This window comes from Labrus mixtus, chromosome 5 (genome assembly GCF_963584025.1).
Source record: "Labrus mixtus chromosome 5, fLabMix1.1, whole genome shotgun sequence".
NCBI lineage: Eukaryota > Metazoa > Chordata > Actinopteri > Labriformes > Labridae > Labrus > Labrus mixtus.
In genome coordinates, this window is record NC_083616.1 from 23369038 (window position 1) to 23395233 (window position 26196).

The following is a 26196-nucleotide window of genomic DNA, read 5'->3' on the forward strand; positions in this document are numbered from 1 at the left end:
GTAAGGCCTGACCCCAATTGGATCATTGACACCTGCTTTACACCTGCTTTACACCTGCTTTACAAATACTTACTTATATTTTTTTTATATGTCTATTGCAGTGATTGGCAACTTTGGTCACAGCAAGGGGCCACATTAATTTAATTAAAAACTGTAGGATACAAAAACAATAACAGTCAATTGTGTCTCAAATTTACCTCATCATATATCAGCGATCAAATATTATTATGGACATATTTATGTTTTTCATGATTTCATGGCAGATTTTGTCATGTTTTCTTCATGTTTCCAATTAATTGATACGTAAAAAATTGACCTGAGGGCCACGTTGAGGGTTGATGGGGGCCGCATGTGGCCCCCGGGCCGCCAGTTGCCCACCCCTGGTCTATTGGATTTGCTTAGTTTCAATTTTGCTGCAATTTGCATTCATGACCTTTATTTTCTAATATCACTGGGGCAGTGATGAGTCAGAGGCTGATACCACGCTAGAGATATTGTGACAATGGACTTTTACAGTATCTGCTTGTATACCCCCTCCTGCTTATTTACTTCTATAGTTTACTTTGGTCATCTGGTTGTAATTCCAGTTTAGGTACTAAACTAGCTTTTCCAGTTCAGAATCTGACCGCACTGCATTTATTTTGCGGTGAAAAAATATTGCCAACTTTTAAAAAGACTGAGGCCCTCAATGCAGTTAATTTTAGTATTCTGCCAGTTTTTAATGAGCTTTCGACATTAAAATGCCTTTTCAAACGGTCATTATGCCAGATACTGTAGATTAAGTGTGTACATGTAGTGGCTCCTCTACCTGTCCTATTCCCGCTAGTGTGTCTGGTAAATTAAGGACCCATTTTGAGATAAATTCAATGCACTTTGGACGGTACAACGAAGATTAAAGAACACTGGATGCCCTCTATGCATCAAATTCATATATGTAGTGCAATAGAAACAATTTACAGATCTTGTTTTTTCTCCTTGATTTAACACAAGTGCTGAGTGTTAAATTAATTTGCAGTCAATAAGCGTAAGTCAGTAATATGCTCTAGGCTTGACGCATACCAAATCAAAACATACTCTGCTTGTTTCTCATGTCTTTGTTTTTTTCCTCTCTCTTCCCTTTCTAGCTAACAGCAAGTCTGTAGAGACACTCAAGTAACATTACAAGCTTCAGAGGAAGATGAACACATCCATCCCATGGTTCCCTATGAATCTCCCCTGGAGTGGGAGGGTGTTTTGAGAAAGGAGAGGCACGCAAGGAGATTATAAACAAGAGTCATGAATCTCCATCAGGTCCTCACAGGGGCCGTCAACCCTGGAGACAATTGTTTCTCTGTAGGGAACGTCAACAATGTGCCATTCACGGTAAGATGTGTCATGCTCTGGAAATATTTTCCTCCCAGCCGTGCATGAAATCTGATTCTAAGCAGGAGGTCAAACTGATAAGTCCGAACAGATTTATGTCCATTGGCCTTCTTTTGAATGGAAAAGCCCAACATGGGAAAAGGTACTGATGTCAGGAAGGCTTTGCTAATGATATTTTTAGGTCATGGACTGAAAAACTAATTTAATCAGTTCAATACTCATTAAATCAGGATCATCTCTTTTACCTGGCTGCAAGGGAATAGGTTTGTGTCTGGATTTTTTAAGGTCTCAAGTACTTTAATAAAGTATATATTATATTTCATATTCATAAAATGAAAGACAAAGACGGTCCCCAAATTTTAATTGATGTTATTGTTATTTGTTCCATACAAAGTTCCAAAGGTCCATATATACTTCATCCTCTTTTTAGAAGAATAAAATCTCCTTATTCTAAAAGATAGAGATTTGTAGGCTTCACAAATTGTTAATAATATGCTGGTCTCATCTTGAATTGGAATGTAGCCATTGCTGTTGTTTAATGATAATTGCTGTATATTTATGACCGTACTAAAAGGTGCAAAAGCGCATCCCACTACTGCAGGAAGTCCTGGTTCATTTTTTTTTGGGACTTTTCTGCATGTCTGAAACATTGAGGCAGTACGTCTGACTGCTCTTTCAATCTTTTATCTCAAAGGAAACTCTGTGAGATACTACTCCCCTGCTATTCAGAGAATGGATCAATAGGAGATCTATTTCTGTCCTCATGTCCTCATGTAAAGGAGGCACAGTCACAATGAGCACATCTCGGCTCATGTCAAGATCTCCTTCTGAGAGCCGCTGAAATAGAGCATAGAATACAAATCTTAAATACTTGTACTCCGGAGCTGTCATACGGTGACATGTTTGATGCGGTAACACTGACTCCAGGACAAGTTTAGTTCAAGTAGTCCTTCATGCAATCCCCTGTGGATTGATCTGAGTGTCATCTCAATCTCTGTCCCCTTCTGCCGTCTCCTTGTTCTTGATAGGCCTATGCGTCAGGTTGTGACGTGGTGATTTTGGGCAGTGACTTTGAGCGACTGCAGATCATCCCGGGAGCCAAACATGGAAACATCCAGGTCGGATGTGTTGACTGTTCACTGCAGGGCGGACAGGTAAGAGTGATAGATAAGTGCTCTCTCATGTTGTCTCCTCAGGCTGATGTGCAAACAGGAAGGTTCCCAGAATAACTTTTAAACGGTAGAAAAAGTAGCAAACACAAACAGTAAAAAATCTTCAGGTGCACAGCTCCAAAAAGACTTAACAAGAAAGTAGAAAAGTCGGCACACTCAATGTTTTTAACGTATTTTAATCTGTATCTTTTTCTTTTTTTTCTGACACGTCAGTTGCTAGTATATACGCTGCTGCTCTACCCACATTAAAAGTTGTTAAAGGACATTGAGTGTGCTGACTTTACTACTTACCCAAAATAACTAGTTGAATCCATTTACAGTGTGCTAGTTATAATGTTTTATTTGAACGTCAGAGATGAATAGATAATAAAGGACTTGCTACACGATATGTTGCCAAAAACAAATATGCAGAATGTGTGCAATACAAAAATATTGCATCATATTCATACCCATCTCTCAATGCAGCCCTGAGGTTAGTCAAAAAAGAAATAGTGGAAGCTCCAAACAGTTCATTTCTTTAAAATATTTTGCATCATATTTAAACTCAACTCTCAATGCAATCCTTTGGTTTGTTAAAGATCAACTTGCAAAAACAGAGTATCAGTCAAAGAAGAAAAAGTGAGAGCAGTTAAAAGTGTGTTTTTTACAGCAACATGACATCAAGGTTTTCTTACTTTTACTTTATTTTAATGTCAACAAAATTGTGGTCTGTGGCATGAGCATTTGAGCCGGTGGGGTAGAAAAGATCAGTGCAGAGTGAGATCAAAACTGTACCTCCTTTATTTAATTATTTTCAGATTTCTTAGAGATAAGCTGTTTTGCAAAGGGACATTTTTGGCAATCTTTGTTGCTCTCTTTTTAGGGATTGGCAGCCTTTCAGGAGAGAGTGAGTGAGAGAGAGATTTGTTGGCATATCAAAGACTGTTTTAATGAACTTGAGCTTCCTGTCTTCAACTCGCCCAATAAAACAAGTGTTGGTACAGCAGGCACTTAAACTGATGTGATGCACCTAGTAATCACTTTAATGACCCCTAATTGTTTTAAATGTTGGCACAAAATACAGTTTTCTTGTGATACATTTGTATTGTGTATCTGAAACAAATCTTTAAACAATCTATTTGCTGCAGCAATAGTTGAGCACAGGACTGGATTAGATTATTTTTGTTGTCCCTGCAGATTTCTCGGCTCATTTTAATGAAATAAGTTTTTAAGCGGTTTGTCCCAGTTACAAAGACTATTGAGAACAACAAAGAGGACTTAACACTGTTTCTTTTTGCATCTTAGGTATTCATTGTGGACTGCATTATTTGATATGTATGATTTATGCAGTCTAAAATAGACCACTTTGACAAGTTTAAATCAGAGATGTGTAAGCTGTAAGAGTTTCAGGTTGTTTTTTTTTGTTTGTTTTTTAAGATTTATTTTTGGGCTTTCTGTGCATTTAATAGAGAGATAAGACAGTGGATAGAGTCGGAAAAATTGAGAAAGAGAGTATGGAAGGACATGCGGGAAAGGAGCCACAGGCTGGATTCGAACCTGGGCTGCCCGCGTGGAAGACTATAGCCTCCATACATGGGGCGCGCGCTCTAACCACTGCACCACCAGAAACAGCTTTTTTTACATAATGCCTCAGCAGAGATTCACAGTGAGCGATACGTATTTTTGACTGGTAAAAGAGGGCAGGATGTTATTGCTTGATTAAAAACCAGTACTTCAGCATGTATGGGACAAAATATAAAAAAAGATTAAAAAAAAAAAAAAAAAAAAGAAATCAAAGCGCCTCGAGTTTTAGGTTGTTTGAAAAGTTTCCTGAACAGTAAAATCTATTTGCAAAGCTGCTTAAGGTCAGGTCAGGATCTAATCATTGTGTGTGTTAAATCTATGCAGGGTGTGTTTATTGCTGAAACAACATTTAGCTGGTGTTGTTACAGCATCAGCATCAGTGTCAGTGATTATAAGAGGATGTTTTATATCTTAATCAACCCAATGTTCATCTGCTACATTTCCCAAGCTTGGAGGGGTGCTGCATGTTTTAGTGGAGGTCAAAACAATTCAATATAGACATTTTGGAGAATAACATCTGCATAAATGTGATAAATAACTATATGAAAGGATATTCCATCACTGTAATTGAACTGTACTTGTTAAAACAACAGACTGGCTTGATTTAATTCAAATGGGGAAAAAAAAAGAAAAATGCTCACTCAAACCTTCACCACCTCCCTCATGTGATGTTTAATCCAATTCAGTGTGGCCAGAAGTAACCTCACATGCCTCCAGCATGGTCTAGCATCTGTAAAAGCACGCTCTGTGTTGGTATGCATGCTAGTTCCACTTCACTGCACGCCACTCAGATATTTGCAATGCTATTAGTTTACCCCGGATTTTTCAGTACACATCCCTTAGGCTCATACATTAGGTGATGTAGATAAATGATGCACTTTGTCAACATTGATTGCCCAGGTTTATTACTGTATATTGAAGGTGTAAAAGTTATTGGATTATAGTATTGTGAGACATTATTTTAATGTGATTACAAAACAATCATTGAGAACATCTATGCGCTTCATTGTCTGTATTTAAGTAAGTACATTTTATTTATAAAGCACTTTTCTCAGACAAAGGTCACAAAGTGCTTTACAGCAACATACAGTACATATAATAAAAACAGAAACAAATGAGTAGTTCATGAAGCAACATTGTAAAATCCTGCTATGAACAGGAACAAGAATTGGCAGAGTGAAACATAGATCAATGGGCAGACTGGGTGGACCTGATTACTCATAGGCCTGTGTAAACAAAAAGGTTTAAACTGCTTTTTGAAAGACTCAACAGAGTCAGAAGAACGTAGCGAGATGGGCAGGGAATGTCAAAGGATTGGTGATATGGCCTCAAACGCACAAGTCTTAAAATGTGTTAGTGGGACAGGCAGCAGGTGTAGGGAGTTTGTTCAGGTGGATGTTCTGCTCCACCAGTTTGGACTTTCCTGAGGAGTATTTGAATGCCAATTTATTATTACCAAAAAAATATCAGGTCATACTGTATATCTCTTTCAGGTGTAAATCCAATCCACACAGAGCAACATTAGATTACAGAAAAGGGAGAAACCGGTGCTCATACAATAAAGCATTGGAGTAAAATAAACTGTTGTTCAAGATTAAATCACCAGACACTGGTGCTTTAAGTAGTCTGTTTCTTATTGTAACATTATTTTTTTTTTTACTCTTCTGGTTCGTTGTTGATGTTGGCAGCTGCTTGTGGAGAGGCAGGAAAGGTAGAGGAGGGTGACTGACATGCAGTGAAAACCCCACGGCTGGTATTAAACCTGGGTCAATTCAGCTAGAGCTTAACCTTGAGACCCTGTGGTGCATTTTCGATCAGATGATTGAAGGGTGCCAAAGTATTAATAGTTTTTCAGCGTGACTCATAAAATCCTCGGTGGACTTTATTGAACTCAGAAACAAAAGTAATTATAACAACAAAAGGTGACCTACCTACTGTAGTGTATTCTAACCTAACCCGCCCACCTAAACTAGTAGAACAGGTCAATGCTGATTGGATTACCTTTACATTGTTCCCTGAAGTAGAGCTTAAGCCCTAGATGCACATTTTGCCTAGATGTGTTGTACTTTGTGATGCACTGGATCTAAATTTAAAAAACTGTTCTAAAAAGAGGATCTTGATGTATCACCATCATACCATGAGCAACTGTCTGTCTCGAAGGATTTTTAGATTGTGCTTATGCACATGAAGGCTTTTTATGTCTTTTCTCGTGTCAACTAATAAAAGCACATTTGCTCGTTTGGGTGTGTGACAAACTCCTCCTTCATGGTATTCATTATCTGACAGTCGGCATATTATTTACCCTAATAGAGACACAGCTTGTATTATCAAACACTCTGACCTTACAAAGCCTGGTATTGTGGTTACTGCACAGAAACTAATGCATGAATAGGATGTGCTCATAGGGTTGACTAAACAATGTTGACTTAACGGAGTGTAATTGTAAGCTTAAGGTATTTTTTTGTTTGTTTTTCCTTAGGCATTTACTGTTGAGGCATGCTATGATGTCTGTGTTTTCTAGGATCTTGAAAGGGGATCTACAGTCAACATACTAACTGTCACTTTTTTCAACTTAGTCCTTCATGTGTTGAATGTATGGCAATCATAACTGTGTTTTCAGTGGTTTCTTTTCCTTTTTAATCAGAAACCATATGAGAATATTCAACATGTTGCCTTTTCTTTTCTTCCTCTGACAGATTGCAGCTTCCTATGGAAGCATCGTTTGTGTCTTTGAGCCTGTTCAGCACCCATGTCAAAAAGACACATCTCAAACTGTGAGTAGCTCACCTTTATCTTCCAGTCACAGTGTGGTCATGAGTGTATCATCTGAGGCTTCTCTCTTTTCACGACTTGGTATTTGAATCTGAACAGAATATTGTTCCTTAAAAACTTATCAGAATGTCATCAGAGAAGCTCAAATATTTCAAACACACAGGCACGTTCATGCTGACATATTCTTTGAAGGTTTACAGTTATTTTCATGTTTGTTTGTTTGTTTTCCTATTCTTCAGTCGACGCAGAAGCCCTAGGTTATGTGAGTGTCTGTTGTTAGAGAAGTGAGAAAACATTCACAGTGATTGGAAAGATTTTACAGAAATAGGAAACAGCTTTTTTTTTTTTTTTTTACAGCTGATTGGAAACTCAGCTCACCCAGTACCTCTTTTATCGCTTAGTTCCCTGATGTTTCAGCTGCTGTCAGCCAAATCATGTGCGTCTCACATGAGAGCAGCTTTACTCTTGGTTCTTATTATACAGTTGTTACTAATAATATAGGGGACTAACTGACACCATGTTGTTTTTAAATCATAAATGTGTCATTACATGTCTTATTTCTACAGAAGTTGAACTGCCAATGGCAGAAGACTGGTCAATTTGTATTGCAGTCTATGGTACGAAACCTGGCCTGGCATCCCACAGGTACTTTATATTTGGTTATTTTTGTGTTACATTAGGACAGTTGTATATATCAAAGTTATGCTCTAAAGAAAGTGTTTGACTGATACTGCAATTCCATTGTAAAAAAAAAAAAAAATCTGTGTTGCACTATACATAATAATGTCCTAATATTGAGATTATTTTGTTTGTATCCAGGCAGCACTCTTTTAACTGGCTCTACAAGCCTCCAGTTGTGGTCTCATGTTGATGGAGTGATAGATGAAGCTGAAGAAGGAGGCAAGCAGACAGAAATGACCATGAGAGACTCTCAGTCTGCCTGGAGGTGTATCTGGCAGAGCAAGTAAGGACTCAGAAGCACAAAACCTGCACATGATGCTGCCTACGTCTGGGACTTTAAGATGCTTATCTTACTGCTTTTTTTTATTTTTTTTTTTTTTTATTTTTTTTTAAAGGAAAGTTTGCTTTTAACGGTGATGATGTTCTACCCGAAATGAACTCTGACTGGTTTTCTTCTTCCATTCACACCACTTTGTGGAATGGGCTAGTTGGATAATTCAATAAAATCAGCTTATAAAGAGTTCATTAGGAAAATATTTTGTATATTCCAATACAATCACCTTTTTCCTCATTTATTTAAACTAGTTATATTTGTCGTAAACTTCTTCTAATACTCATTCTATATTTTAAAGCTGTAACTACGTACTCAACGTTGTGTGGTATGTTGACATTAATATACTTTTACTTTCTTTTCTTTGAAGGACGGCCTCTCCGGTCACTTTAATTAAGTTCTCTCCTGACGGGGAATTCTTTGCTACAGCTGGACAGGTTAGTGGCCTTAACCTGAAGCTGCTCAACCTTTTTGGATTTTGATGCAAACTAGTTTCAGCAAGTCATGTTTGCAATGTGAATTTACTTTGCCAAAGCCAAACACTGAAAACATATGTGTTTGAAGTAACTCACCAGTGCTTCCTACCATTGGTGTTTTTGTTTAATGCTAGGACAACTAGCTCATTGCTTTAACTTGTATAACCCCACCCTCAGCATGACATCATTTATATCCCTGTTTATATCTTGTTCAGGATGATTGCCTCGTAAAGGTCTGGTACAGCACCAGTAAGTGGAAGTCAGGAGTTTCCAGACTCTTTAAACCTCCAGAGGCCTGTGTTGACGTCCAGGGAGAGCTGGCCTTTTCCTTTATCTACCTGGCCCATCCCCGTTCTGTCACTGGCTTCTCCTGGAGGAAAACCAGCAAGTACATGCCACGGTACGGACAGCATCAGGGCAAACGTTTCGCCATCTCCTTTTCTGCAGCTTTATTTTTCTGTAACAAGTTCATTTTGACCTGGTACAACTGAGCACAACAGAAAGAAAAGCGTATATTTGAAAAACTGTTCTGATTTGTTTGATTTGTTGTCTATCGGTTTTACAGGGTAGCCGGGTAATATCCAGCTTTCTTCTTATATTACAGCAGATGTTTATAATGTTACTGAATCAGTGAGTGTGGCCTGCTTTGTTAAGGCTTGTTGCAGCTAATGTTATGTGATCTGTAATTGTTCTCTGACTGAAATGAAAATGTGACACAGTTCACAGCAGGTTTAGCTTATCAGAAGCTTTTTTTTTTTTTTTTTTGGAAATGACAAGAAAGTGATTAATGTTCTGCTACGTTTAAGCCTGGCTCACTCTACAGCAGCTTTAAAATCCCACACATAAGGAGAATCTTAACAGATAATCTTCTCCATAATCTCAAGAATGCTCACAATACAAGTCATGAAAATCATGGCACATCACACACAACAGGATTTTTATTAAGATTATCATGCCCGGCGGAGAAACGCACCACCTCACGTGACCTCATGTGACCTGACGTAAACAACAGAGCCAGTAGTTATATTTACTATTTTAATGCTTTGTGCAGAGATAAAAAAAAACATAAAAAAGTTTGCGGTGAACAAATAGCTGGGGACAACAAGATTGTAACTGTGATATGCATACAGATGTGCAGCACACTGTGCGGGTAGCGTCCTGTCGCTGGTCGTCACTACGGTCCACTTATTACTATCCTCCCTCATCTCTCGCTGCTATTGTAGTCATGCATGACTTTCTGCCAGACCCTTTCCTTTGTAGCAATGGCTGCATTAAAGATTAGATTACGTTTTTCCTTTATCACCAGTCTCTTTTGTTGATCTTTGCTTTTTAGGCCATTACTTTTCAGGTATATCTCCTTTGCTTTTGATTAGTGCTATCGTCATTAGAGTATAGGAATCAGCTTTGTCAGATTTAATGCCTTCCAGTGGACCTTAGTTGTAACCTTAATATCCTCTTCCCTTTCTTTCCTCTCTCCTAACAGAGGGACGGTTTGTAATGTTCTGCTCACCTGCTGTAAGGACAGTGTGTGTCGCCTCTGGGCTGAGACGCTGTTGCCAGGAGACAGCCTCCTGTCTGGTCACAATAACAATCATGCTAGCCAACGCAGTGACTCACACAGATGTGCTGACCCTTCTAGGAAAAACACCTGCAATGGGAAGATGCAAGGACGAACAACACAGGAAGTAAGCTACTCTTCCGTTATTTTTGCTTAAGAGTAATACACTATACTCTAAAACAGAAGGCCTACTGCCTATACTTAAAGTAACATTTCATAGACTTCTAAGACGAGCTGCAGGTTATCACATTCATTCGAGGAAGCGTTTGTTGTAGGACTGTGATACTGCTCTACTCATATATGACCACATTAGTTTTATGGACCTTAAAGACGTGCAACCAAGAAAAGGCCAGCTAAATAATTAAACAGGAGTAATGCATTCAGGAAGAGAGAAGGATCCCATGTTCTAGTAACCAAATCCCATACAGTATGTCATTTGTGGTATGATGTGTGTGGGATATTTGATCAGTTTTTAGATCATTATAAACATGATTATAAGTATCCTCCCTCTTTCCTTTCTATTCAGATATCATTGCTGTAATTAGACAGTGTATCAGACAGATTGAAGAGCTGACTTCTTCTGAGATCAAAGAACTGTTGGCTCAGACCAACACAATTAGTTTTTGTCAGAATCAAAACCATCCTTTAAAATGCTCTGAATTTCAAACTTTAAAAGCATTATTAAAAATGTATAAAGCTGGCTCACAGTGAGAATATTGTGTACTTGCTTTGATAACAAAATGCAAAAGAAAATCACCATCATGTTATTAAAAGTGGGAAAATAAACTGCACAAATGCTGTGATCTCCAGTTTGTCCCATTTGGCCTGGCTACTGAACTTCCACCACTGCTGATGTAGGGCATCAGTGTGCTGTAGAGACGAGGGACCAAGAGAAGCCAAAGGAGACACAGAAAGGAGATAACAAATCAGAGGCTTAGTCGAGGTTAAAGGGAAAATGAATTGGCTATCAGACATCAGTGAAGAATATTGACCTCTTTTCTGTAATCTGTGCAGCACCTTATACTTTTTATTTTGACTTCTGGTTTTTATCTGCAGCCAGCTTACTATGTAATGGTTTTTATCTCCATGCTTTAAGTTAAATTAAAAAAAAAAATGCTGACTGCCTGGTTAGGCCTGAGACAATCATTATATCCGTTTAATATGGACGTCTGCAGGTTTATGGGTCTCACTGGCACTGAAAGAGCCCAGGGCACTGTGGATTACAGGGAAAATAGGTATGCAAATTCCTCTACAGTGCCTTGAGGAGAGTCTGTTGGAGTGCATGTGTGGAATTATTCATTAAAAAACTCAGACCTTGCTGGATGAATCAGGCAGTAATCTGAAGTAACTCGAACTCCTCCTTAGCACCATGGATAGACAGAGAGAATCCTATGTTTGAAACCAAATTTCACATGATGCCTCATCAAAAAAAGCAGCAACATTTCTAGTTAAATGAATTAAAGATAATATAACACAAAGTTATTTAAGTCATTTGTGATAGGGAAGTGGTTTTAGACCCCTCAAAGGAGACAGTGATATTGGGTTTCTAAAACATCTAATTTTCCTTATGGATGTTAAAATCTAAAATCTAAGAATATGTTCTGGTATGTGCCAGGGCTTAATTAGTTCATACATACACAATCTGTGACCACTATCTAACAGGTTTTCTTTGTGGGTTTTAGGAACTGCAGTCTTCAATCATTTTGTAACTCATTCTTCACCAGAGAAGCTCCAATAAAATAGTCAAATTCAAACCCATAATTCTGTCCAATAATCTGCATGAACCTAATGATGCTCTCTCTTTTATATTCTTAGCTTTCATTCATATGAGACTGCTGTTACAGCTACAGAAAAGTACCTTGTAGTCTGCATTCAAAGAAGCTTAAGATTAATCTGCAGGTTTTAGCACATTACTGCAAAACAAAAACAAAAAACACACGACTTATGTAATTAAGATTTAATTTCCCTTCCCCTTAAACACCTTTCTTGCTCCGCTGCTTGTTTCTCTCCGTCTCCTTTGAAGACAAATTGAGCAGTTAACTTAAATGTCCTTTAAACGTCAATACCATTAAATAAAACTTCCATCCTGAAGAGAAATGTCTGTTCATTAAAACAGAGTATCTCAGCGTTGGCTTGGAGGAGAGAAGTGAAGCACAAGTGGATTTATTCACATCAGCCTCGAAAAGCAGGTTTAACCTGCAGCGCTGTGTCAACCTGAAAGGGATAACAGAGATCTATGGTGTTACTCCTGCCGCCCTATCCTATAAAACACTTGTTGCTTTTTAGGATATGTAGAAAGTTCCTATTCTTTGTGAATTACAAGCAATATACAGTAACTGTGAGCTATGGATAGCAAACATTGAAAAATAAAGCAGTTTACATTCATAAAATATGGATCTATTTTTTATATATTAACAAATGTAAAAACCTCAATAAGTCACAACACATTAGAGGTGTTAAATAATTATCTAACTTGAATAATGAATGATTTCTTTCCAGTTGAATTTCCAGGACTCACTGCAAGCGTCCTTGTGTCGGGATGTGCCCATGCCCTCCCTCACTGGCTGCCTGCCTCAGCATCAGAGCCGACACTACAAGCACAAGAGAGTCAGCAGCCATATGCCCCATGCCAACGCTCTCTGCCACTTCCACATTGCTGCCAGCATCAACCCTGCCACTGGTGCGAATCTTGTTGATCCTTGTTACCAGTATTGTATGAGCTTCGAATAAACTATCAATATTTTGCACATAAAAAAAACAGGTACAGGATAAGTGCTTAAAGTAGCCATCATTTAAATCACAAATGATTTATTCACAGGCTATGGAAACCTAAAGCCTGGCTCACACTGTAGGATAATCGGGCCGATTTGAGCTCCGATTCTTCCTTCCCGACAATCGCAGGGTCACTCCTGACTCAAGGCTGCTCGGACCCGATTATCTACTCAGATTATCTTGTAGTGTGAGCGGTTCAAAGATCCAATCTTAACGTCCCCGATCTGCCCGGCGATCGTCGGGGACGCCCCGATTTATTTCAAACATGTTTAATATTTAGAATTTAAAATCTTTACGTTTACGTCATGAAAGGGTCCAGCAAAAGTTGTGTGTGACTACAATATAATCACGAGAGACAAGGGAGGACTGTAGTCATGGCGACCAGCGGCAGGACGCAACCCAGTGTTTTTTTTGGGTTTTTTTTTACTTTTTTGTACAGCTCATCAGTGCTTTTCTGAAACTTGTATCCATATATCTACAACTGTATCAACTTTTCTATATCCTACAACAAGTTCCACTTCCTTATCTTTTACCAACCGTCGTCCTTTCTTTTTTTCAAAGAAACTTTATTAACAATTGTCAACGCTCAGTCCCGATTTCACTCGTACAGTGTGAGCTCTCCGGTAAACGATTCAGTCGTACAGTGTGAGCTGACATGCCACCCCGACTTCTATACAATCGGGGAAAAATCGCACAGTGTGAGTCAGGCTTAATAGATAATTTGCTTCACCTCTGCATTCTAACCATGAACAAAATGTTGTAAATCGTAATACATTGCCTGAGGATGTTTATTTAACATCTAACTGAGTGTTGGTGCTCAGTGAGGCTGTCCAGAGTAATTGTAGGGCATTTTTTATTTTGTTCCTGTAAGTGTTTTTGACCTAAATCAGGGCAAAACGTTGTGGATTCTTTGAGGCTTCAGGCTGAGAAGCCTTGGAGGACATTATTTGAATGCATGAATTATGTTTTGTCTTTTGCCCTGCATGCCCCTTAAATGAAATAATGTTGATTTCTGTTTGTCTTTGCTCATTTTTTTCCAAACACTGCATGGTCTTTGTCGCAGACATTCCTCTGCTGCCCTCAATCTCCTCTCTGAGTGGTGTCGATGACGAGGAAGCTGGAGGTCCTTTCACTGTCCACTGGCTCAACAACAAAGAGCTTCATTTCACATTAGCTATGGAAGTCTTCCTGCAGCAAGTCCGAGGCAGCATGGAGCAACAGAGCGAAGTCTCCAATGAAGGTGCAGAAATATTCTTTGTGATCACACATGAACACTTTAATTAAAGGGGCATATGAAAGCTGGAATTTCACAGCTAAAAACTTGAATCTGACATTCTAAACCACAAGTCAACATTTGTACATATTGCACTGTGTTAATCCTTTGTTTCTATTTTTCATTTACATCTTGGCACTGTGTTTTCCTTTCGCCTCCAGAACCTGAAGATGAAGATAACTTTGATGAAGACGATCATGGTAGCAGGCCAGATGACGATCAGGGACCGGATGCCGTGGAGCTTCCTCTGGCCGCGGTGAAGCACCAGGTGGACGTGCTGCTGGAGGAGTGGAATAAAGGGGCAGACATGTTGTTCAGTATCCATCCCATGGACGGCTCCTTGTTAGTCTGGCATGTGGACTGGTTAGATGAATACCAGCCAGGCATGTTCAGACAAACTCAGGTATGTTCAATATTGATGTGTTTTTTGTTTATACAAAACAGTGGAAGTTGATGATTAGTTTTGTAATCCCCTATAAACCCTTTGTTTTTCCTTTTTTTTTGTTCCCAAAGTGTTGATGAAAATAAATACAGCCAAGCAGAAGTTTTATGAAGGAAAACTGCATAAAAGCAAATACTTGTTTATTTTTATTTTTAAAGAACAACACATTTATTCTCAACTATTATTTAGGACATGATATAATAACAATTTATTACAGGTCATGCAAACGGCCTATTCTGTTCCGACAAGGCATGTTGAATATGCCAGGTATTATTCAGGATTAAGGAGCACTCGTTGGACCTGTTAACTGCACATTTTGAATTAGAGTCTCACTTTGGGCTTTTTACAGCTGTTTACATCACACAGCACCTTGTTTGTTAGAAAACACACCAGCCTACAGTTTGCAAGGCTAGAGTAGAGGTGCATGCACAACACCAAAGCCCACATTTCTGCTCTGAAGAATATACACGCATGCCTTCAAATGATTATGTTCAAACACACAGCCTATGATAGCAACACGTTTTTAGATGGAGAAAAATATTGAGTTAGAGTGAACCAATGTTGAAAATATGTTACTTGAAAGAAATAGGCTGTCTTCACATGGTCTTTCTTTGACTTGCATCATAACTCTTGTGTTGTGGTGTTTCTTTTTCACAGCTTTTGAACATTCACACCATTTGAACAGTCATGAGTTAATGATTTATTCTGATAAGCTATGTAAACTGCTTACTACAAACTAGGAATAATAGGTTTTACAGGTTAAGTCCAAAAACAATTTTTTTGTGAATTCAATCTTTGTCACCATAAACTAAAAAAAAACTTTCTCTTGCAACTCTGGTAAGTAACTTGTCTGTTTTCACAGCTTTAACAACTGCTTTTCAGGGAAAAATAATTGTCTCATCTCACAGGTTGTGAATCAGTTTATCCAGCCGTTCACACTATTTTATTCGTGCCACTTTAGAATCAAATTCAAAGCCCCTTTGATGAATTTCTATTGGTACTGAAATAAAAAAGAACCCTTCAACTTGGCAGTTAATCAATTGCAGCTTAAAGAATCCCAAGTTTAATTGACATTCACAGTGATAATACCTTCCTGTTTTAATTAGGGAAAAAATTGACGGGATCCGGGTGTTATTAAGATCAGGTTGAATTCCTGAGTATTATTCTTTTTTTAACTTAAAAAGAAGAAGTCCTCACTGTCAAAGTGTCCCCTTTCTTTTCAGAAAAGAAATCCTCTATCCTCTTCCTGATAGCCGTATAGATGAATGTCAGCCATTTCCTTTGAGAAACATTTAGTAAAATTAGATTAAGAATCTTCTGTGTCAAATCTGTATTAAGAGCTGATATAGATTTCATTGCTATAATGTCTCCCTTTCTCTCTTAGGTGTCGTTTGTGTCCCGTATCCCTGTAGCGTTCCCTACAGGAGATGCAATCTCCCTCAGCCACAGTGTGGTCATGTATGCCTGCAACAAGAATGTGGATCTGGCAATCCAACATGGCAGACAGAGACCGCCTGGGAGCACATTGCCTCAAGCCAAATCTGCTCTAATAAGCTACGGAGGTCAAGGAAAAGCTGCACCCAGCAGTAGTCTTCGTCTGAGCATTTTTACCCCCAACGTCCTTATGATCTCCAAACATGCCGATGGCTCCCTGAACCAGTGGGCCGTTAGCTTTGCAGAGGATTCTGCTTTCTCCACTGTGCTCAGCGTCTCGCACAAGTCACGGTACTGTGGTCACCGCTTCCACCTCAATGACCTGGCCTGTCACTCAGTGCTCCCTCTCCTCCTCACCACCTCACACCACAACGCCTTGAAGACACCCGATGTAGACAGCATCCTGGCTGCTCCAGAGGCCTGCCCCTCTGGTTTCCCTCATTCAACATCTTTACCCCATCAGTCAAGGTCCAGCAGAGGGTCCCTGGGTGTTGTATCCCAGGATCCCAATGCCATCTACAGTGAGCTGATTTTATGGAGAGTGGACCCTGTGGGCCCACTGTCTTTTTCCGGTGGGGTTTCTGAACTAGCTCGGATTAATTCTCTCCACGCATCAGCCTTTGCTAATGTAGCCTGGCTGCCCACTCTCATTCCAAGCAGCTGTTTAGGTGAGTAGATCTTTTAGGTGATTACTGGTACCTTTTGTGCTCTGTTGCCATAACAACCACACATCTTAGTTTGTCCTTACTTAATATGAATAAACTGCAGTTATCCTTTTTTGAATAAAGACTGAATGAGATTAGATAAGAGCTCTTTTGAAAATAGTTTATTTCATCTGAGATTAAATATACTTGCTTAAGTTATTGTTTCTAGATTGAAAATGTGAACATAGTTTGTATGATTTGTAAATAAATAAATAATCCGCCGCTCACTGAAAATGACTTTACTGTGACTTTATTGTGAGTGAACAAAGTCATTTGTCTGTAGCTTCCTCGTGTTTGCCTATCATGATCAAATGGGCATTCACAAGTGTGTTAAATACATATGATGATGTGACCGATCATCCCATGTGAAAAGCAATTAATTTATGATATAATAGTCACAGTAAAGTCATCTTCAGTGTGCAGCCTATTATTTATTCATTTAATTTGTTTGTATTCCTGCATCCATCTGGCACCTGAAACATTGGTTTGCTGTGCCTGGGGAACTCTGTTGATAGTTTATATGTGGTTTGACTTTCAAAGAAGTATTTGATATGTATTCCATATGTTTGTTTTTTTAAACAAACAGCTTTGCAAACACAATTGTTTCTTCTCTCTTTAGGTGCATACTGTAACTCTCCCAGCGCATGCTTTGTGGCAAGTGACGGCCACTCACTCAGGCTGTATCAGGCTGTTATTGAAGCAAAGAAACTCCTGAGTGAGCTTTCCAACCCGGAGATATCAGTAAGTCATCAAACAGGACGCTCAAACTGCATCAAACCCTGCAGAGTACAGTCAGCATGGCAAATGTATTTTACTGCACACCAATAACAACACATCAGGCCTTTCCCGGGGCCCTTGCAGAATCATTGAGATAATAAGGTGTCATTTGCAGCCTTGCCAATTGATTACTGTCGTCTCTGGATGACTTGTTAAATGACACATGAGCACAATAAGAGAGTGTGTGAAAAATAAAAGAATTGGCAGTTTTTCATCTCACCCAATCTATCAGATGTGAACTCAGTGAAAATTGAAATAATATCTAGTTATTATTATTGTATTATTTTATAGAGATTATTTCAACTGACAATAATAGAATATTCTTCCTTGCATTGCATTAACATTAATAATCATAACTTTATTTTTCAACTTTCTGAAATAGATTTGACACGTCTACCAATGTATTTGTTTTGACTTTATAACAGTGTAATGAAATGGTTCTCAAGTAATTTGAAAATAATGCTGTTTTTTTCCTCTTAGAAATATGTTGGGGAGGTCTTCAACATCATCAGTCAGCAATCTACAGCTAAACCTGGGTGTATAATAGAGCTTGATGCCATCACTGGATTTGTAAGTATCTGTAAAGAACAGTATTGAATTTATTAATGTTTCCCATGATCACTCCCTCTCTGATAATGGTCTCTGTCATAGACACTGTAAATTTTATAAATTAACATAAACTTCTCCCTTGAAATAATGGATCAAATGACTGTAACGCTGTGCTATGTTGGAGTTTAAGAGCATTTGTGTTATGAAACAATTTGCGGTAGAGCCTTGGTGAAAGGTCAACCATGATAAAACAAAGACGGGTGCAGAGCAAACCTTCTCTCATTCCCTAAGGCTGTTATATTTTTTTCCCCGCATGCACGTGTGTGTGCACGCTCGTGTTCACATAACTTATATCAGTTTGTCTGTGTGTTGGCCCCACAGCAGATGAAGCATGTTGTTGAGTGTCTGCAGCTGATGTAGTTTGATAAAAGCTGCTGTTATTCTCTGCAGCAGGGGAAGGAGACCCAGCTCCTGCATGTTTTTGAGGAGGATCTGATCCTCGGCAGTGAGAGAACAGAGAGCAAATGGGAAACTCCTGATCTTCCTAATACTGGTATTGACTAAATACTTTCATCTAACACAGCACTTTAACATTTGCACCACCTCCATATATTGATTGGCACACTGTTTATTAATATTCTGTGTGTGTGTGTTTTCCCCTGCAGGATCTTGTGAGCCAGCCTTCTCAGCACGTTTTTTCCTTGTGGTGGTTGAATTGACCCCGACAGGCCGCTCACTCCTCCACATGTGGCATCTCTATATTGCTGCTCTCCCCGTCACCATGGGTGGGTATTTTTAACAAAGACTTCACGGGATGCATGAAAACATTGATTCACTGCCAAAATCAATACAGAAAAAGGAACTTATTAAGATACCAGCTAATCAATTCTGTTATAGAAAAAAATATTGTTTTTTTTGTGCCCTTGGATGTTATCAAACACTGTTCAGAAGATATTCTGCTAATTGAATTCCCTAGTATGGTAGTTCAACCAGTGAAGAAATATGTGTATAGAGTCTTTCAAGCTTTTATTAACATTTTCTCTTCCTGTTGTGTCCCCACAGATGAGACCTCGTCAGAGACTAATGCCACGCCAGCTTCTCCTTTGAACAGCTCCAGGTTTAGCTATGACATGTCCACTTCCCCAGTAGCTCAGAAAAGTAAACCCTGCACTTCCAATCTGCAGAGCGCCTGCCGCCTTAGCCTCACAACTCACAAGCTGTACAGCAAAGAGATGACTCTGCCTGAGGGAGTGGAAGCCATCAGAGTTACACCCTCAGCAGGTGAGGGACTACGAGGACACGAATGAGGACAAACATCACAGCTTGAGGAAAGAAAATTAGGCATTCCATGTACAATAAAGGGAGAATCATGATGGCAGTAGTAGTAGCAACAGAACAACTGAAATCCTAATTACAGCAAAATGATGACTTCAAAATTAATTTGTGATAACAGAATTAAAACGGCATCCACAGTGCAATATAGTTTATATATTAGTTTGTCAATATATCAGGGCTATATCAACTCCTATTTTCACTATCTTTTGCAGAAAATGCTTTTTCTCTTCAGTCTTAAACAAATTTGTCTGGTTGCCTGCTGTGATACGCCTATTCTGCATATTTATAAAAAATAAACTCTTTAAGATTGACAATAATGTTCAAATGAATTCAAAGAACTTTACAAAAATAAACCCTTTTATAAGGTTTGATATTTTCGAATTGAGTGAGCAGAAAACATCATGCCTGATTGTGTTTTCTCATCTCTCTTCTAGGTCACCTGAGCGCGTCATGTTCTCTGCCAGCCGGCCGTGTGCCTTACCTCCTTGCTACTTCCTGTTCTGACGGAACTGTCCGCTTCTGGCGATGTAATGTCAGTTCACCGAAGCCTTCTGGTGTAAAGGACTTGGTGTACCAGTGGGAGGAGTGGCCTCTTCTGGTGGAGGAGGGGCTTCCTAACAGCAGCGCAGTGAGCGTGCACGGTCGCCCCGTGGAGGTCAGCTGCTGCCACACGGGACAGATTGCAGTTGCTTACAGGCAGACTCCAAACACCCCTCTGAGCTCAACACCTTATCTGAACTCTCACGCACTGTTGACTTCTCCTCCCTCTCTATCCTCCACCCCTTATTTGCATTACAACAACAACACCCACCTGACGCCAACCCTGACTGTACAACGCAGCCATAACCTCACTCCATGTCCCAACCCAGCAAAAGCTAGAGAACCATCGTTCCACATCACCATCTTTCAGTGTGAGTCTACAGCAGGCTCACAGTGGATTTTGGATCAGACCTTAGTCCTGGACAGCATAGATGGAATGGGTAGCAGCATAAGTAACACAGACTTCTCTAATGAGAACTGTCCTGGCTCTAGTAATAAGAGCCTGGTTCATTTGGACTGGGTCTCACAGGAAAATGGCTCACATGTTCTCACTGTTGGTATTGGGACGAAGATTTATATGTACGGTCGTCTCTCTGGGAAACCTCCAGAACTGGGCCTGTCATCTGACGCCAGTAGAGACCAGCGCTCATCCCGCTTGGTTCTGCTGCGGTCAGTCGATCTGGTCTCCTCTGTTGAAGGCTCCTTACCTATTCCAGTCTCCCTCTCCTGGGTCCGAGATGGCATCTTGGTTGTTGGCATGGACTGTGAGATGCACGTATACTCACAGTGGCAACCCCCAACACCGCCAAAACCCAACACCACAACCGGCCAAGACACAGACATCAGCAGCAGCGTGTCCTCCATAATCTCAGCAGTCAGACAGAGCCAGGAAGACGCCTTCAGTAACGGGGCCCCCATGTCTTTGCTTGCCCCTCCCAAAAAGGCCCTGACCAGATCGATGATGAGCCTGGCTCAGAAACTCAGCGGGAAGAGAACAGCTTACGACCTGCCGGTAGAGATGGAAGACTCGGGGCTTTTCGAAGCGGCTCACCAACTCTTTCCCACGCTGCCTCAGTACCATCCTGTACAGTTACTTGAGCTCATGGATCTAGGAAAGGTAAGAAAATTCACCTGTTTAACTTTGTAACTTGTATTCTTCTGTTGATATGACAGTCAGTTATATCACTTGATATAATTTGATGTTTAAAGTTGAAGTGAAAAAAAAAAAAGAAGCATTTCAAGGGAATAAAACTGGCCCAAAAGTAGCCGTTTATTGATTGATTACAAAAAACCATCACTCCTGTCTCATATCTTCAGGTTTATCGTGCCAAGGCCATCCTGTCCCATCTTGTGAAATGCATTGCTGGGGAAATTGTGACACTTAAAGACAGTACCACCAACCCAGAGAAACGGGTGCGCTCTCGAACTATCAGTGCCGGAGGCTGTACAGCCAGGGACCGCAAGATGTTCAACAAAGCAGGGAACTCTACCCCTGACTACACGGAGATCAGCTCCATCCCTCCTCTGCCTCTGTACTCTCTCCTGGCTGCTGATGAGGACACATTAAAAAAACCTGGTGCGTATACAGCACAAGAAATGGCTTTAGAATAGCATTGTACAGTCACCTATAAATAACAGTAAATGTTTTTTTCTGTATGTAGGTCAAATATGGTGAGTTTCCTTCAGGAACATGTTCAAACATAACACTTGAAATAAATATACTCTTCACTGGGGATGCAAAGGCACCACCTTGGGTGTATGTTTTGAAGGTTTTTCAGCTGCTGATGCGGGATATTTCTCTGCAAGTAATAACAGGCCTGAATGGGAAGCCTGCAGTAGACATCACATAACTTTTAAAATCAATAAACTCTTGTGGCTTTTTAAAATTCAGTTTATGTCATGGTTACATCTTAAGTTTGACGGTTAGACAAAACTTAAATGTCTTCTTTTTGTTTGCAAAATGAAAAAATGTGTCTTTGACTTGTAAATATTTGCAATTGAAGTTTTAAACCATTAAATACACTTACTAAACACAATGAATTACTAATTAAAACAGAAACAATAACGCTGCTTTAATATAGAGCACCAAGATCTAAAGGTAAGGGGCTGTTAATAAAGTGCTTTGTACAATATGATATTTAAGGGCAACTATGATGATGTGTTGCTGTGAGATGTTGGACCATACTGACCTTAACAGACTCTTCTTGTGGATACCACATTACTAAATCTATCTTAACTTGAGATAAATATTCTTTTATTTAATCACCTTTTAATTCCATTTTCAATCAATTTTTATTTCCATTCATCTTGTTCTCTGTGGATACAAAGTGAGAATGAAAGCAGAATCACAAATACAGTGAAGGAATTTCCTCTCTTCTGCATTTTAATTAAATCTGCTGTCTTCCCAGCAGAGGATGACTTTTCTCCCCTACTCTTATGAAATGCGTGTCTTGTGTAATTTAGCTTGGTCTTTTGCTCTTCTTCAGATAAAGTGGGCAGTGTGAGTGGAGATAGTGGGCATGGTTCCAGTCACACCGATGCTTACGATGAGCTCTTTCAAACTCCCAGCATGGCGGACCTGGACCCTCTGGATAATGATCAGGAGGAAGCAGGAAACAAGGTCAGTTTTTTTTTTTGGCTTGGGACAAAAGGAAATCCTCAGAATTAGAGTGGACTGAAACATTTAGTCTCTTTTTTGATTTTTCCATTTCTAGACCAGACTTGCATAAAAGTGCATTTCAAAATGTGTTTTCATATATGGGTGCCATTAAAATAGACTATTCAAAGCTAAGGATGACCCCATTTCATGCAATAAAATCAAGACTTGTGTTGGCAAAGTCTCAAAATGTGATGTTATGCGTTTCGTTGTGTTTGAGTCCAGCTTCTGTATTACGTCCTGTCTTAGGAATGACAAACTTAACACTTAATTAAACAGACTTTCCTCTTTACTGTGTCTTCTCTGTAGGTTATTGACCTGTCCCAGTACAGTCCAACATACTTTGGTCCAGAACATGCACAGGTTTTGTCCAGTCACCTCCTTCATTCCAGTTTGCCAGGCTTAACCAGCTTGGAGCAGATGTCTTTGATGGCGTTGGCTGACACTATCGCCACCACAAGCACTGACTTCAAGGACAGCCAAGGCACCAGCAAAGGTAAAGATGGAAAATCAAAACAAATAATAAAGGTATTCAAATGGATAGAAATGCAGAATATATGTGCCTTGGTTATTTGTCCTGAAATGCAGCTGTTTATTCATTTACCAGGTGGAGAGACACTGGATGAGTGTGGTCTGAAGTTTTTGCTGGCCGTCAGACTCCATACCTTTCTCTCTACCTCCCTGCCTCCAGCTCACAGAGTGCAGCTTCTACGACAAGGTACAGCGGCGACGTATTCAAAGTGTCTTGTAACTGTTGCATACAAGCAGGGAATACTGTGACACTGAAGAGGGCTACTGTCACTTTTTCTTGTCCAACATGACCAAAATTCACAGAAAGACTTGTATTTGGAAAGTGATGGCACAGGGAGACATTTTTTCCACCTTTAAATAAACTGCACAACTGCTTTCTCGCTGTGTCAGAAGCTTTTCAGTCCCCTCTGTAAGACACAGCTAGCATGTCAGCATAGGTATCAGAGCGGTCAATGTGAAGTCTCCCACAGCTTAAGAGATGCTGTTCTCAGTTATACATATTGAACAGTAAGAGTCATAAGCAGATAAAGCAAAGCCCATTAAACATACTTTACTATTACAGTAAAGTTTCCTTTGAGAAAGGCATGTAATCTTTACCTGGTGCCTTAAAAACCCTGACCAGCACTACGACACAACCTCAGTACTTATTATGTCATTAAATGCCTATTAGAAATCCCTGTATACTGTCAGTATTCTCCCAGTGATACAATGAGATTTTGATGATTGAAGACCATCATGTTCTGCTCTCTACAGGCCTGTCGACGTGTCATTATGCCTGGGCCTTTCACTCTGAAGCCGAGGAGGAGCTGCTGAACATGCTGCCTGCTTTACAGAAAGGAGAGCCCACCTGGCCAGAGCTGCGCTCCATGGGTGTAGGCTGGTGGCTACGCAGCACCAACAAGCTACGCAGGTGTATTGAGAAGGTGAGGAGACAATTAGCTGTAATACTAGATTCTCTGCTCATGATCTGCAAATAGTCTAATTTTGAAGTGAGTAGTAAATCAGTGCAAAAGAGGAGGTGCATCCGAAAAGAAAAGCCAGTACCTCTGTGGAGAGTTGTTCAAGATTCAGTTTGTATTCATGTTAGATATAGTAGTCTTGTTTTTTTATCATCAAATGCAAATTTTGAGATTGTTTGGGGACTGACTATTATACAGTGAAGGGCTTTCATACGTTCCTGAAACAGCAGTTCAAAGTCAATTGACAAAAAAATGGAAACAAGTGGCTGTAACAAGATGAGTTGCTGCTTTTTGGGGGGGGGTTATTTGGATTAGATGGAAGTCTTTGTGTTTTTGTGTAAATAAAGGTCTGACACTTTAAAACATAGACTGCACACATTTCAGCTGAATTGCAAACTTTAAACTAATCACATTAAAGATGCTATAGTTACATAAAAAAATCTGCACACAAAGGCTCTGAAGGTTTGCCATTAGTGTGTTAACCCTGTGTACAGTACTTCATATCCATTGCTTCATTTATGAAATGAAGTGCTGTCAGCTAGGTCAAATATGCTTGGATAGTTATAGATTCAGCACTATAACTGAGTTAAGACTGCTCCCTGAAATGACCCCTGATGCTACAACAGAATAGGCTTGAGCTTTTGCTTTTATTTTGTCAGGTTGCCAGGGCTTCATTAATGAAGAACAACGATCCTCTGGATGCAGCTATTTTTTACCTCGCTATGAAAAAGAAGGCGGTGGTCTGGGGATTGTACAGGTAGGAAGAGCTGAGTGACTGAGACTTGGAAATGAAGAAAAAAAAAATGCTCTCATATTCACACAGTCATCACCTCTGATAAACAAGATGAATTCTGTCAGACTACAAAAGACCTATGACACCAGAATTGTTGTTGTTGTTGTTGAATTCACTATGTTTGTCACTTCAGGTCTCAGAAGAACGCCAAAATGACAGAATTCTTCCGAAACAACTTCAGTGAGGACCGGTGGAGGAAAGCAGCCCTGAAAAATGCCTTTTCTCTGCTGGGGAAGCAGCGGTTCCAGCATTCTGCAGCCTTCTTTCTCCTAGCCGGCTCCCTAAAGGATGCTGTTGAGGCAAGTGCAAAATAGACATGACAGATTGTTTACAAGAAGCACTTCTTCCTTCAGCTGTTAGTGCCACTTGCCAGCCGGTTCAACCTCCTTCTGAAACATTGCTTTCAGTAGTTATTTGCTGCTCGTTTCAATTTACAAAATTTGTGAAGCAATGTAATTGTTCCCTGTTTTTTTTTTTGTTTTTTTTACAACAATTCTCAGTCAAGGGCAGCGTTTAAACATCTTTTAAAAGAGAAGTGTGCAGAGAAAGTGTGTTCACAAAAAGAGACCTCACCGTCTGTATTTCTGGAGTGCCCTTTTTATTTTCAGCTCAATTCATTCCCACTGAGATCTCTTTGTGGAGAGCGCTTGGCACAATGCACTCAAGAATTATTGATGCTGGCAGTTGACTCTTGGGCACTGCCTCCTTTTACACCATTTATGAGAATTTTTAAATCATATTATAAACCAGCAGCACCCACCACGCTCTCTTTGACTCATTGTAAACAGGCTCACTACTTTCTACCTTTTATTTAAAAAATGTATATTTCTTAATTTGTCTAACTTGCATATATGTATGTCTTTTTTATCAGAAGGGCTGTTTGTATTATTAATTAGCTATGTGGTAGTATTTCTACCTTCCGCAAGGGTGAGGGTAAAAAATACTGCTCTCCTTTTTGTGCATACATATCAAGAGGTCTGCTCCCGGTCATGTTGTTTGCTTAACCTTTTACTCATCAAAGTGATAGTCCCTGGAGCAATGAGTCACATTTTTTAATCTGCGTGAGTAAGTGGAGCCTCTCTAAGCACTTTATGGAGATGAGTGTGACCCAGGCAAAGGGCTATCATTGACTTTGCTTACTCTCTCTGGCTCTCATTGAAATGCACCTCATACCTTGCCAGCTAGAACAACAATCCACTATTTCATTGCTGTGTACACATACTTTAATTCTTTGCTTTTTCTGTATTTCCTCATTGTATTTCAGTATTGTGGCAATAGGCAATATGGAATCCATATTAAATGATGTGACTTTTTCTTTTGTCTCATAGGTGTGTATAGAGAAAATGCAGGATTTGCAGCTGGCCCTGGTGATCTCCAGGTTGTATGAGTCTGAGTTTGAGACTGGATCCACCTACAAAAAGATCCTCCAGAGACATGTGCTGGGACAAGACAAACAGGTGCAGAGTTTTAATATGTCACAGCCAACACTAGACGTTTTTTTACTTTTAAGAATTCC

General features: G+C 39.7%; 1 protein-coding gene across 1 annotated transcript in view; it reads left to right on the forward strand.

Moving 5' to 3' along the window:
* Window positions 1-26196, forward strand: part of LOC132974554 (dmX-like protein 1) — a 54699-nt gene that overhangs the window by 889 nt on the left and 27614 nt on the right. Inside the window, exons 2-27 of the mRNA XM_061038666.1 lie at window positions 1125-1362; window positions 2391-2516; window positions 6794-6871; window positions 7436-7514; window positions 7689-7833; window positions 8252-8318; window positions 8573-8757; window positions 9841-10042; window positions 12415-12595; window positions 13751-13927; window positions 14122-14363; window positions 15787-16504; window positions 17160-17281; window positions 17798-17887; window positions 18317-18419; window positions 18532-18651; window positions 18929-19147; window positions 19636-20858; window positions 21059-21317; window positions 22228-22361; window positions 22707-22893; window positions 23005-23115; window positions 23682-23851; window positions 24547-24644; window positions 24814-24979; window positions 26009-26137. Coding sequence (XP_060894649.1) covers window positions 1276-1362; window positions 2391-2516; window positions 6794-6871; window positions 7436-7514; window positions 7689-7833; window positions 8252-8318; window positions 8573-8757; window positions 9841-10042; window positions 12415-12595; window positions 13751-13927; window positions 14122-14363; window positions 15787-16504; window positions 17160-17281; window positions 17798-17887; window positions 18317-18419; window positions 18532-18651; window positions 18929-19147; window positions 19636-20858; window positions 21059-21317; window positions 22228-22361; window positions 22707-22893; window positions 23005-23115; window positions 23682-23851; window positions 24547-24644; window positions 24814-24979; window positions 26009-26137 — 5418 coding nt within the window. The 5' untranslated portion in view covers window positions 1125-1275. The remainder of the gene's footprint in view (window positions 1-1124; window positions 1363-2390; window positions 2517-6793; window positions 6872-7435; window positions 7515-7688; window positions 7834-8251; window positions 8319-8572; window positions 8758-9840; window positions 10043-12414; window positions 12596-13750; window positions 13928-14121; window positions 14364-15786; window positions 16505-17159; window positions 17282-17797; window positions 17888-18316; window positions 18420-18531; window positions 18652-18928; window positions 19148-19635; window positions 20859-21058; window positions 21318-22227; window positions 22362-22706; window positions 22894-23004; window positions 23116-23681; window positions 23852-24546; window positions 24645-24813; window positions 24980-26008; window positions 26138-26196) is intronic.